A 13,860-nucleotide genomic window follows, 5' to 3' on the forward strand; every position below is an offset into this window, starting at 1 on the left:
GCCCTCCGACTTGCCACCTTGCAGCGCCCGAATGCCCCAGCTGTGACCCGGCCGCTGCCTTTTCCTTTAAGGAAGGAAAACCGCCCCTCTCCCAGGGGGGAAGATGAGTGGGGGGGGGGAGGGATAAAAGGAAGGCACTGCGCATGCGCGGGCCGGCTTAACAACACCTCTCGATAGCACGTGACGGCAGAGAGGCGGAGTCTCCCTGGTCCTGGCCGAGAGAGAGAGAGAGAGAGAGAGAGAGAGGGGGGGGGGGAGAGGGAGAAGGGGGGGAGGAGGAAGCAAGCAAGCACGAGTTAGGGAGAGTAGAAGAGGGCGGGCTTACCCATTCGGCGGGCCGGCCCCGGCGTAGCCACGCCTCCCCAGTCCGTCGCCTGGCGCCGCCACCGCCGTCCTCTGTGAGTGGCTGGGACGGGCGCGCGCGACGCGAGGGGAGAAAGCGGAGGGAGGGGGCGGCTGGGCGAGCGGTGCGCGTGCGCGCCGGCGCTGACTGGGCTCGACTCGAATCTGAGGCGAGCGGGCGGGCTTGTTCTGAGGGACTTTCGGTGGGCGCCGCCACTATCACCACCGCCGCCGCCGCCGGAGACGAGGCCGAAGGGAGGAGGAGGAAGAGAGGAAGAGAAAGCAGCGGCGGCGGCGCTCGGCTCCTCTTTCCCTCCCTCCTCCGGCCGGGGCGGATGCTTTGTGGGTAGGAGGCGAGCCGAGGAGGAGGAGAGGCGGCCGCCTGGCGGGCTGGCTGGCTAGCAGGCGGGCTGGTGGCGGCGGCGGCGGAGGCGACGGCGGGGCCTGGGCCGGGCCGGGCGAAGATGGTGCTGCTGAGGGTCCTCGTCCTGCTCTGCTCTTGGGCGGCCGGAGCCGGAGGTAAGGCGAGGCCGGGCCGCGCCGGAGGAGGACGGCGAAAGCCTCCCCCCCTCTCTTTCTCTCGCTTTCCTTCCTTCTTGGCTCCTTCCCGGCTCCGTAGCACCGGAGGGCAGCCGCGGTGCCTTTCCCACCCGGCGGGGAAGAGCCCCGCGCGCTCTCTACGGGGGTCTCCTCAGGGCCCGGAGCGAAGGCGCCTCGCCTCATCAGCCCCCCGCTCCCTTTCTCCTCGCCCGAATGGCGGCTTCATTTGTTCCTTTTCCCCGTGGCTGTTGGCGTGTTTTTGTTTCTGGGCTGGCCCCGTTTTCAAAGGGGGGTTTAAAGGTGGGAGGGGGATTCCTCCCCCTCCACGGCCGGACGCTCCGCTCTTCCTTTCTTCCCACTCTCCTACTTTCATTTATTTAACAAAGACTCCCTCCCACTTTCATATTTATGTAAGTGTAATTACATAAAATGTCACCGCGTGTAATATGAAACGGGGGTATTTTAACCCCCTCCCACGCTGTGGCTCAAGAGTAACATATTCTCTCCCCCCCCCCCATAACTTTATAAAATATGGTGTCATTTAAGAGAGATAGCATTTATCTCCTGGAATAGCACATTTTCCTCTCCTTTCAGTCGGTCCCCATGCAGTTTTTCTCTCCTTTCTCTGTTATCTCCTTTTGATCTAGACACCCGTCCTTTAGCTTTGCAGCCTGTCTACCTCTCTCCTTATTTCCTCATTGTTCAAATGAATGAAGAAAGGAGGAAGACTGTAAAAAGGGTAAACCAGGTGCATGCACAGACACGCATATTCACAATGTACATAATCACGCCATAATCTCTTAGGCCAACCCTAGGACAGTTCCCTGGGAGTTTCCTTACTCTCTGGTGTTGCCTTCACCCTTTTTTGCCCATCACACAGCCTGTAGCCAAATCTGATGCAGTAGGGCATTAAAGTTGAAAGATCAGGATGAAGTAGAAAGAAGAAGCACACTTCCCTCCTTCCACTCCGAGGCTTTGCCAGAGCCCCTTAGGTGCAAGTAGGCCATCAAAAGTTATGTATTTGTTCCTGAAACCCATTTGATTCTTGGAAGGAGTGACATATTAAATGGGTTTCTTAAGCAGAATGAGGTAATTTTGAAAGAAGGAAGTGTATGGGTAAACAGATGCTCTAGTTGGCCATCTTGTTGCTGTGGATGTGAAATAAGACAGCAGGGGGGTTCCTGAAGGGCTATTCATAGTGGCATGTTTTGCTTAATTTAGTGATGTTATGCTGTTTGGGGTTCAGTTATCATATTTTAGGGGGAATCACTTTTTCAGTTAAGTATTTGTAATTGCAATGTAATCCTGGCATAAACTTTTGTGGTGTAAAGCCTGTGAAGTGGGCTCTAGTCTGTGAAAACTCACATTCAACTCTACCAGACTTATGGTAATGTGTTTATGTTTGTATACTGCCCAATAGCCAAAGCTCTCTAGGTACCATGACACTTTTCTGTATTGTTTATAACAAGCTAAGAAAAGCAGCTACTCTAGAATTAGTCATTATAGAGTGTGTGGATAAGTTTATACATGTGAAGAATTCTATATTGTGCAGTTGGTGGAGGGTGTCTTGGTTCCACTTTGCTCTTTGACACACATTGTAGTCAGTATAATTTTGTGTGATTCCTTAAAACAGTGGCACATTCTGTATCTGTATCTGTGCTAGTCGACTACAGACTATTGTGTGGAAGTTTTCATGGATGAAATTAGGCTATAGTCCAAAATAGGTTGTGCTGCAAGAAATGTTAGGTGCCATGAGACGAATCCTAGTTTTTCTCATAAACAGTGAAACATTTCATATTTAAAAGGGCAGCAAGGTGCGGCCTTGAGGTGATGTAATAGAACTTCTTACCAACAACCGTTATCAGGAAGTACAGAAGGGTGTGGGTCTTGGAAAGAAGAGCTGATAAACACAGTGTGGGTTGGTTTCTAATTGGGCGTACAAGTTCTTATTGTATAGAGGTTTATCCCTTAAAAATGTTTGGGTTTTGTGCTTATAGATACTTTAGTACAAAACTTTTGCAGAGAAAATCAGAAAGAAAGCTTTATTGTGTGTGGTACGAGAGAAAGGTGTCAGCCCTTTTAACATAACCGTTGTAGCTTAGTTTGTTTCAACTACTGACACTTTTATTACCATTCTGTTTGTAAATTTTACAAAACTCATGCGGAAGCTTTTATAAGTTAAATATTTACTTGGAATACTGTAACTGGGAAGATGTGCAGTCTTAAGCATAGTTGGTAGTGGTTCTATTCAACTCTGTGGGACTTTTTCCTAACTAAATACTCCTGTGATTGTTGCAAACCCATTAAAGGATTGATAAAGCACTTCAAACAGAATATTAAGATAACTACAGTCTCTCTTCATTGTGCTGTATTTAAACAGTGGCACAGTGCAAAAGGTTTCGGTTCTTATTCTACAAAACTTCAATTGTATTCCGTGTGTTTACTTTAAACATTGTATCCAGTGTTAGTCTACACTTAAACCCCATTCATTTAAGTGGGTCTACTCTAAGTAGGTGTGACATTGGATATAATCCTAATTGAGAATTTGCAGTCTTAAATGTACTAAAAATAAATTTTCCATCATCCAACACAATTTGTCTCCTTAGGGTCTGAAACTAGACTTGAAAACATAGGACCTGTAGTGTTGAAATCATTGGTAAGGTTAACAGCATGGCGGTTTCAGTTTCACCTTCTTTGATAATATAAGCCACAGCCCACAGTTTCTGTAAGAGAAAGTCCATGACTTCAATTATTTATGCGTGTTTTAGCATCTCTTATCCTTTTCTGTCTCTGGTATACTTTAAAATTGGACTAAATATCCAATTTAGTACAAAGATGCTCACAATTTGTAAGATATATAATACATTCTGGAACTTTAAATTCTTTAAGTTGATTAGGGAGCAGTTCAGTATGCCAGGTAATCTTTACAACTATTTGGGGATTGCATACAGTGAGTTTGATGTGTTTCAGTACAATATGCTGGCTCCGTTCAGACAGTCACCTGAACCTTGATTCAAGTGATCTGAAACCATCTTTGGCACTGCTGCTTCCCTGAGAGAAGGAAAATGTAAGCTTCTGGTTTCACTTTAAAAGAAGCCGTAGCTCCATGTTACATAACATCCAAAATCTGTGAGCTGTGGTTTGTTCTAACCAAAGTTTTTTTAAAAAATAAAGCAGGGTTAAAGAGCTCGTGTAATATAGTTGCAAAGAATTAAATATTGGGGAATTCCTAGTTAAAACCTCACTTCTGCCATGAACTCACTAGTTGGTCTTAGGCAAGCTGCGTTCTCTCAACGTCATCTCCCCCCACCCCTGAAATATGGGGGATAATACTAGCTTACCTTACAGGCTTGTTGTAAGATTAACATTTGTTTGTTAATACTTAAATTTTGTTTAACTAATTGTAGTTAGAACAAACCACAGAAATGTCCAGGTTTGGATATAAATGAAACTTGATTGAACTAAAGTGAAAACGGAACCGACCACCCTTCTCATATGTGGAGGAATAGTAAGGCAGAAATATGGCAGTTGTTGGCCAAACCATCTGGCCAAGTTGCCTAACCCCTAGCCTAAACCATGGCCTCTAAACCATAATCTGAACTGGGCCTCATTGAACTTTGAGATCTTTGATAGCTGGCTGTAAAGGATTGTATTTACTTTTCTCTACAAAGAATGCAGGGTAGCTTTATTTGGCTTTCTGGCTAGGAAACAACAGTGCCTCAAAACCTGCAAGCTTTCAAGATAAGGCCATTCTTGCTAGCGTTTTCTCCCTTTGAACTCAGAATGGAAACTCATCTCAACTTTTCAGCCATGCAGTCAGCAAAGTAATTACGTGATTCAAGAGCTTGCATATTCTTTCAACTGCAGACATTCCCAAGAATTGCTGATTGCTGCAGGTGAGCAGGGAGGGTGTACTTACTCCTGGTCTTAAGCACTAGTCTTTGTTAATTCTGGATCTTGATGAAGGCCAAATCGTGATTCTTTGCTTTCTGGATGCTGGTAGAGGGTGGTAGGCTGTCAGTTTTGGCTGACACTTGCTGATAACTTTAATCTGGGAGTCCTCACATACTTAAACTTGATGTTTTCGAAGATGCTTAAGGTTTTCCTGTTTGTGGTCTGACTTGCTTTATCTAACCTTTAGGAGCAGGCTATTTTTGTTTACCAATTTGGTGGAGTTGCCAGGCACCATCTTGAGATTTTAGAAAATTCCAATTTGCAGTCTTTTATTTTTGCTCCCTAGAATCCCAACATTAGCTAAAGCTGTGAAGTATAGGAAAGTTTTCTTACCTTAATTATTTCTGAATTAAACAGGTGTTTGTTTATCTGCTTATTAAGGCTTTCAGAACCATATGAGATATTGAATGGTGTAATCAGGACACATTTCAAACAGTACTTTGCCCACAAAAATACAGGAAGTATTTTCAGTTTGTAAGAGTTGTTTTGATATGTGCTTTCTAAAAATCCCGTTTTTAACAACTGTTGTAAACCTCATACATAAAGAATAAGCTCCTTTGGGCCTGTTTAAATGAAAAGTCAGAGAGCTATTGCTCACTTATCCCTCATTGTTAATTTTAAGAGTAGAGTAGTGGTGAAGAATATGAACTCTGAGACAGAAGTCCCTATTTCAAATCTCGGTTTATTCTGGGTGACCTTTGCCAAGTCGCTATTTCTCTGTCTCAGGCTCCGATCTGTAGTATGGCAATATGTTACTTGGTGATACAGAAATTGTTGAAAATGTATCATTGAAGTGCTCTGAATACTTGGGGACAACAATATATAAATTCCAAAATATTGTTATATATTGCAATAACAATATGCTGTTTCTCTAGCTGCCACAACGTCATGCTTCTGCTGAAAGAGCAAAAGTCTCTGGCTGGTGAAAGAGCAAAAGTTTATGGTTGGTGGTCTTTCCTGTAACAGAAATTGGAAAAATAGTAGTATGCAATATCACGTTGTCCACTTAACAGTTGCTGGGAGTTAAAGTAGATAGTAGAAAGGAATGCCCTAATGTAGTGGGTTACAGCAAAACAGATTTCCAAGGATACGTTGAAAATAATAGTGAGCCAGTTCCCCTACCTCTTCAGTTTATTTTATTTATTCACTTGTATCCCACCTTTTGATTAACAAAACATCTGAGGTAGCTCAGAGCATAATTCAAAACATTAAAACTAATCAATAAGAATAATGTATGGGATTTCATATGAATTATTGTTGAAAACAAAATGTTTTAGCTATTATAATTTCCAACTATCATACACAACTTGCCTGTTTTCTTACAGTAAAGTGTTAGGCATTTCTGTTGTGGATAGGATACCTTTTTCTTCTCAGCCAAGGTAATCTGTATTTGTACTTGCAAATTCAGTAACCACATTTTAACCTGATACTAACTGAGCTACTGATTACTTTACATTAGTCTTTGTAATTACAGTGGTGTCTTTGGAAAGGAGAAGGCATTATTCCCATACTTGGCATGAAGGGCTAAACTACAGGTTGTTTTGTCTTCCTGTTCTTAAAATAAGGGTTTGTCAAAATACATTGAGATTTGGGGGCTGAATTTCTGCAAGTTGAATATTAAGGAACTTGAAATCTAATTTACTGCTGGCTTGTATTTCAACATAAATTTGGAGGTGTGTGTGGGGGGTAATTGCAAGGGGGAACTCGTGTAATACCCTCCTTTCTTGAATTTTCCCTTCCTTCCGGGCTCCAGTGATTGTTGTATCATTTCACATACCTATAGCTTAATATAGTGACATGGGCATAGTGGCATGCTTTGCAGAGTAGTGTAAGCAAAAGTCAGGTCCCTGTCCTGAACAGCTTGGAATTTTGACAGTGGGAGAGATGATGAAAGAAGAAAAATGAGGAGGAATGCATGGATCAAATGCAGTTAGACATTAGGCCTTGTTTTCGCTGTGGATTTGGGGTACTTTTTGAGGGAGGGAACATAATGAGATGTTCTTGGAGTTCCAGGCAACAGAAAATGGGGAAAGAATTATCAGTGAAATTACTTCATAAGACTTTTCTCCAAACGGTCTCCTTCTTTTTCTTATCTTCTGTGGATAATTCTGTCCCCATGTTTTCTCCTAGTTTTTAGCATCCCCCAACTCAAACTGTTTGCTTAACCTAAAAAGTACTAGAGCAGTCTTGCAGTTCTCTGTCTATGTTAAAGAGCCAGGAGACAGATGTGGTCATCTTTCTTGGAAAAAAAGTGTTGTGGAAGCAAGGTTAAGGAACAGGAACAAGAAAGGGAGTTGGTACACTGAAAGGTGCATTTGCCATGCACCCTTGTTTGCTACTTGGGTTACTTCCATGCCATTGTGTACTTGCAGTGAACTCTGAATGCTACTTAAGTAAATGGTAGATCTGGTGGGCTGGGGAGGAAGAAGCTCAATTCCACATAGAAAACTAGTGTTAAAGCTGTTGCTACCTGGGCATGACCTGAAATTTTGTTCCTCATGAAGCTTGGTGCTGGTTTAACCACTGAATCTTCCCCTTATAAACCACCTTGAATGCTATTTTGACTCTGGATCCTTCTTCATGCAAAGCATTGTTCTGCCACTAAGCTTGGATGTTTCATTTTTTAAGTTAACATTGGCTCCCTTCATCAGTGTGGAGGATATGCCTAGTAGGTTAGGCTGATTAAAAATGATGGGCCCAAAGTTCCGTGAGCTTCAAGACAGAGTAGGAATTTGAACCACTGGTTTCTTCATCCAAAGGTAAACTTAGGCACCACCCTGTGGTGGGTTTTCATGTTTCCTTAGAAAGTCTTTTGCCCTAGTTAGCTCTGAAAAATGCAAATTATCCTGATATTCTGCTAAAAAAAATGAATCATTTTGAATTTAATTGAAAGTGAAAAAGTCAGTGATAGTCTAAAATAGAATGAAAACTATTCACCAGGAGACCAAGATCAAAACAAAGACTTGGATTGTTACGGTTATGTATTTCATTGTGTTTCAGAAATAGGATTGATACACTCTCAAGGGTATATCCAACATTTCATACTGAGTTTTGTATTTAGCAAATTTGAATTCACTTTTGTAAGCAAAATATTTAATGTAGAATGAAAATATAAGTAGTCTGGAAAAAGGACTTTTTTCAGTAGTCTGGAAAAAGGACCTTCTTTCTGAAATGTGCCTGGTCTGATATCAATCCACTCTTTTGTTCACAGGTCAGTATGGAAACCCTCTAAATCAACACATAAGACATTATGAAGGATTGTCATATGATGTGGATTCCTTACACCAAAAACACCAGCGTGCCAAAAGAGCAGTATCTCATGAAGACCAATTTTTACGCTTAGATTTTCATGCTCATGGAAGGTAAATATCATGTCAAGCTCTTGACTCCACATCCATTAACATTAGTCGAATATAAATGGCAAAATACAATGTCTCTATTTAGTTAAAATTTGAAGTTGCGGTCCTTACCTAATACTGTTAAGTTCCTTAAGGTTGTTTCCATTCAGAGTAAGAGCAACATAACACTCTGCAAAATGTGAACCGCCCAGAGAGCTTCGGCTATTGGGCGGTATAAAAATGAAATAAATAAATAAAACAAAGGGGGGGGGGCGCGACTAATGGGACAGCCTTTAATTAATCTGTTTTGTCAGTTTGGGGCAAAACATATTTAACCCCATTTTGTATATACATAGTTGTGTGTTGATCTGTGTTAACGTGACATATTTAGGGGATGAAAGAGAAAAGGTTCCTTACTGCAGGCTTGTTAGCCTTAACAAGCAGCTGTATTCAGATATGATCTATTCTTGGGTTTACAACCACACATGGGTGTCATAGCAAACTACATGCAGTGTATCCATACGCTCATGTTTTCCCCATTGAACTGAACAGCTGTAATTCTCAAGTAATTTGTGCAAATATCTAATAAGCTCTCAGGAAAATAAATGAAATCACCTGCTTTTAAAAATGTGCTTCACATCTGCATTGCAACTTTAGTAAGGAGCATACTCCTTTCTTCTCTCCTCTCTATCCCATGTTCTCTTACATTCCCAGCCAGTGCCACATGTGTCTGCTGAATTTTACAGCAGTAATTTAATACTAAACTGCTGCTGATCAAGACAAAATCTACAGGACTAGGGGGACATCCAGTAATCAACATCTGGAGTGAAAAAGCATCCTTCTCATTCTAATGTAAAGGAATGTGAAATTGCTAATTTACCCTATTCAATTGATCTTAATTTCTATGTTGCCTGATCATAAGTGCCCAAGACAGTTTACAAAATAGGATAATCCCCTAACCGTAATAACACGGAGCAGGATTAATCATAAACCGTCCTGAAGAACATGGAGGCAAAGCAGAGAGGACCAGTGTCAGTTTAGTACCCGGAGAAGTGGCCATACAAGCAGTACAACCGTAAAATACTTTATGGCCGAAGTGAATTTGGTTATAAGCTGTAAGTGCAAACTGTGATTACTGTTCTATTTAGACAACAGTGGAAGATGGGACATTTTTGACAAAGCCAAATTTGTTCTTGGAAACAATTAAAGCTATTATCTGGTTCTGGCTATGAATTTTGCTTCCCTAACTTGGTGCGGTCCTGCCTGCCTACTTAATTTCTTTTAGTTGGAATTACTAACAAGCAGAAGTAAATGTAGGCCCAGCTGGGTAATGGAGTGGATTACTGCTAAGGAGCTTTATCCTGCATTTGGCTTCCTGCCGGAAATACAAGAACAAGGAGAAATCACCTCTCTTTCGACTGACTAATTAAAAAAAAATCTGATTTTCACCAAAGTGTGTGGGTTGGACAACAGGTAGTAGAAAACCTTTTGAAAAGTGCTTGTAAAAAGCCTCCCCTGAAAATAGAAAACTCTCACTGCAGATGTATTCTGTTGACTTATTAAGTAAAGTTCACTTGGGACTGATTATTTTTCCTTCTGTAATATTTTGTCCCCTGCTATTACACATGGCCATGTGGGTCTCTTACCAAACAAGAGTGCAGATAAAACTTTTTTAAACCGCCCAGAGAGCTTCAGCTATGGGTGGTATATAAATGTAATAGATAAATAATAAAGGACAATGTGAAGAAAAGTGTTTAATGAATGTTCAGGATGACCATTTTTGCTCACATTTCAAGAGGCCGTGTTCTGAGATATTTTTGTAACGTAAGAGCTATATTTGAGTTCTGTCTTCTTCCCTTTGCAGACATTTTAACCTTAGAATGAAGAGAGATATGTCCCTCTTTAGTGATGACTTCAAGCTAGAGATATCAGATAAAGTAATTGATTATGATACCTCCCACATTTATACTGGGCACATTTATGGTAAGTTGGATCATATTTAATTTAATTTTAATGAGTCCTTATCTATAAAAGTTATGCTAATGATATCCAGCTCTTTTGTTTCCATCTCAATCCAAAAAAACTTCAAGTTTTAAATCAGTGCTGTTGGTAATGGACTAGATGAGGGCAAACAAATTAAAACTTAATCCAGAAAAGAAAAGGATGCTTTTCGTCATTCAAAAGGTATATCAGGTAATAGGGATTTAACCTGAGTTGGATTGGGTTATACTCACCTTGAAGGCCTGAGTTTTGTAGCTTGGATGTGCTCCTGGATTCCAGGCTTGAACATGGATGCCTCAGGGGTTTTTTTTTGTTGGTGGCCAGGAGGCTGTTTGCAGCTAAGGCTAGTGCACCAGCAGTGTGTCCATTCCTGGAGGTGTCATATCTGGCCACAGTGACTTCCTCCTCTACATGGGTGTTTGAAATTTCACCTGGACCAGAATGCTGCAGCCACAATTCAAAGCCCTACATGCCTTGAGACCAGGCTGTTTGAAATGCTACGTTCTACATAAGCTTGTCTGGGTCTTAAAATTCTCGTAAGAGGCCCTTGCCTGCCTCTCTACCCCACCACTTCAGAGTCACATTTGTCAGGAGAATGAGAGAAGCAGTGGGAACTCCTTGCCAATGGAGGCCAGGCTGTTTCTATCTCTGTTCTCCTTCTGCCATTATGCAAAGACATTTTTCATTTAGACAGGCTTTTGGTGTTTAAACTGACTTGTTGCTGAAGTAGGTTTAATCTGATGGATGTTATTTATTTATTGTTGTGTTTTAGTTGTTTTTATTTCAATTTTAATTGTACCTTTATTTTATCAGTGTTTTATCATTACATTGTGCAGTATTTCTAGCAGAAAGTAGGATATAAATGTAATAAACAAACAAATAAATAACAGTTGCCAAGAGTATGGATTTAAACTCCCAAGTTCTTTTTTGCTGTTTGTTTCAGGAAATAATTCTAGCTAAAGTTACCTATTTCAAGCCAGTATGTAATCTGGCCTTCTCCATTTCTCTACAGAAGTGCTTTAAAGACTTGACGTTCCATAATATCACGTGGTGCTTCAGAACAGAGGCATGCTTGCTCACCGTCTTGCATGCACATGAGGAAGGGGTTGTAGCTCAGTGCTAGAGCACCTGCTTTGCATGCAAAAGGTCCCAAGTTCAATCCCTGGCATCTCCAGGCAGGAGGGGAAAAATGCTTGCCAGTCAGTGCCAAAAGCACTGGGTTAGTTGGACTAGAGTTTTGATTCAGTGTAGGTTCCTTCCTGTGCAAAGCTAACATGTTGGGGGGAAAGTGCTTTTTCTTGATGTGCTGGCTTTTCCTGTTTAAAATGCAGAGAACCTTATGTCAGAATTCAAAACAAGAATTCTTGAGCCTATAGATATAAACTTTCTGGAAATTTTAAAGCCATGGGGGGGGGGGGGGGGAACCAGGGTTCCCCCATATCCAGGGAATAACAGAAATTGGGGGTGGGAGTTGAAAAATAATTATTTTCTTAGCGCTCTTTACAAATCTAAAATTACTTTGTTACTTGAGGAACCTTAAATGTATTATGTGTATTTGGTTTGCTCATAAAATTATCATTAAAATTTAAAACACTTAAAAGTAAGCTCAGTTAATAAATGTGTATTTATTGTCTGAATAAACTATATGTTTGATGTAATACACCAAACATGTTAATTTTAAGAGCAGACCAAGTTACACGTTTTAGGTTCCTATTTTATGTCTGAACAGAAGGATCTTCAGCAATAATTCTTGCAACTTCTGAATCACCCTACAAGCCAGAAGATACAGGAAAAGCTGGAGACTTTAAGTTATATTATCATCTTATTATGATGTGGTCTCTAGTCACATGTTGGGAAAGAGCATGACTTGGAGTATCCCTAAATGTCCATCAGAGAGCACAGAATAAGTCACGGTGTGTTCCTTTGGTCATGTGGGTAGGAAACTGTTTAGTCTTCACAGTTCATAAGTAAAGTCACAGTTCATAAGTAAAGTCACCATGTCTACTCAGGATGAAACTAATTATGTTTGCCACTGTACTCAGAATAATAATTTGTATAAATACTGAAGGAAATTCAGGAGCACACTCCTACAGGAATCACTTTTCAAATTGTGTCTTGCTAAGGAATTCAGGCTCCCCCACCTCCAGAGTTTACATGCTTATGTTGTTCAGGATGCCTAAAAGAGAACTTTTCATTTTTCCTTGTAGTCTCTGGGGAGTTTTACCTATGGGTTTGTACCTGGGCAGAGCTCACCTGGGAATATTCTGAACCTCCTGTTTCGTCCTTTTGAGGAGAGATTTATCTCCCTATCTGTGCATATCTTCAGGGGCAGGGCAAGTATTTTCTTGCTTGGTTTTCTTCTATTGAAAGCAAAGAAATAAACAGGAAAATTAATACACTGCTGAATTTGAAACACATTTTACGTAGTTTCACAGAACTTTTGAGGTAACAGATGGAAGAATGTTGGAAAATTGAGTTAAAAGGTGTTCTAATTTCTCGATGTCCAGAGACAATGTGCTATTGAATGCCTTTGGCTTGGGAGTAATGGTGAGGGAGGGCTATTGCCCTCATGCTCCACTTTCAGGCTTCCGAGAAGCATCTAGATAGATGGCTTTTATCAGAAGCATAAACCTGGATTGGATGGGCTTTTGGTGCCATCCAAGAAGTTTGCTCTTATATTAATAAATGTAAAATAATGCTGTGAAGTTGAAGCAAGGAAATATAATCTTCTAAATGCTATTCAAAGTTAAAACACCTTTGATTGAGTTTATTGTTATCCTGCCGGTCTGCAGGACTGTAGCATTTAAAAAGAAGTACTGATCTCTTAGCATAAGCTGCCTGTTGTTATTAGAAAGGAAATCTTTGCCATTCCCCCATAGCGCAAAACATCAACCAGGTGGCATGATGACAGATTGTTGTCAGTAACCTTTATATTGCATGACATATTGCTTGTTAAAAACATTCCTTTTATAACTGTCCATAAAGGCAATGCAGTAATCTTGATCATTGGAGCTTTGTTTTTCTTAGCTTTTGGAATAGGTATGGTTAGAATGTATCCAGATAATCTTCTTTGAATTTGATTAACAAGAAAAATGTTTATTTTGCAAATGTGCGTTAAGCAATAGGTTTAGTGAAAAATAAATATTAAAAAAATAAGTGAATTGTTTTGTGGAAAGGGAGTAAACTTAAACATAAAAGGACTGACAAAGCACTGAGTTGCTGCTAATGGTATGTGAATGATTTCTTAAAACTGGTGATAACTAGAATTGTACATAGGTACGTGCATGATGGTGCATTACTTTTCTAACCATTTGTGACCTGCTAATAGTATCAGTCAAGTCCAGCAAGGTTGATCACCTGAACCATTATTTTCAGATGTTTTATTTGTGGCAGTACTTCAGATTTTATAAGGTCTATAGAAGAGGTTTCATAGAATACTGGTGGCTGAGCATTAATTTAAGGGTAATGTGGTACTTAACACAAGAATTATGGGAATCTGGAATAGCCCTGCCAGTCTCTTTTCTGCTGTGGATCACTTTAATGGTGGTTAAGGGAGAACGCGACCAGTCTGTGAGGTAGGTGGGCACCAACTGTTTACAAGGCCAGCTTAAGAGGTTTGATTATTGTGGTTGATGCCTAAGAATGAAAACTTGCCATTGTACTTTTTTCCTTTAAATTCTATATG

The 13,860-nt window shown here is 40.8% G+C and overlaps 1 protein-coding gene across 1 annotated transcript in view; it reads left to right on the top strand.

Annotated features, from left to right (window-relative positions):
- Nucleotides 1–492: 492 nt before the first annotated feature.
- Nucleotides 493–13,860, top strand: part of ADAM10 (ADAM metallopeptidase domain 10) — a 40,501-nt gene continuing 27,133 nt past the window's right edge. The window contains exons 1-3 of the mRNA XM_063142857.1: nt 493–861; nt 8,048–8,198; nt 10,039–10,157. Coding sequence (XP_062998927.1) covers nt 807–861; nt 8,048–8,198; nt 10,039–10,157 — 325 coding nt within the window. The 5' untranslated portion in view covers nt 493–806. The remainder of the gene's footprint in view (nt 862–8,047; nt 8,199–10,038; nt 10,158–13,860) is intronic.

This window comes from Elgaria multicarinata, chromosome 16, assembly GCF_023053635.1.
Source record: "Elgaria multicarinata webbii isolate HBS135686 ecotype San Diego chromosome 16, rElgMul1.1.pri, whole genome shotgun sequence".
Classification (NCBI taxonomy): Eukaryota; Metazoa; Chordata; class Lepidosauria; order Squamata; family Anguidae; genus Elgaria; species Elgaria multicarinata.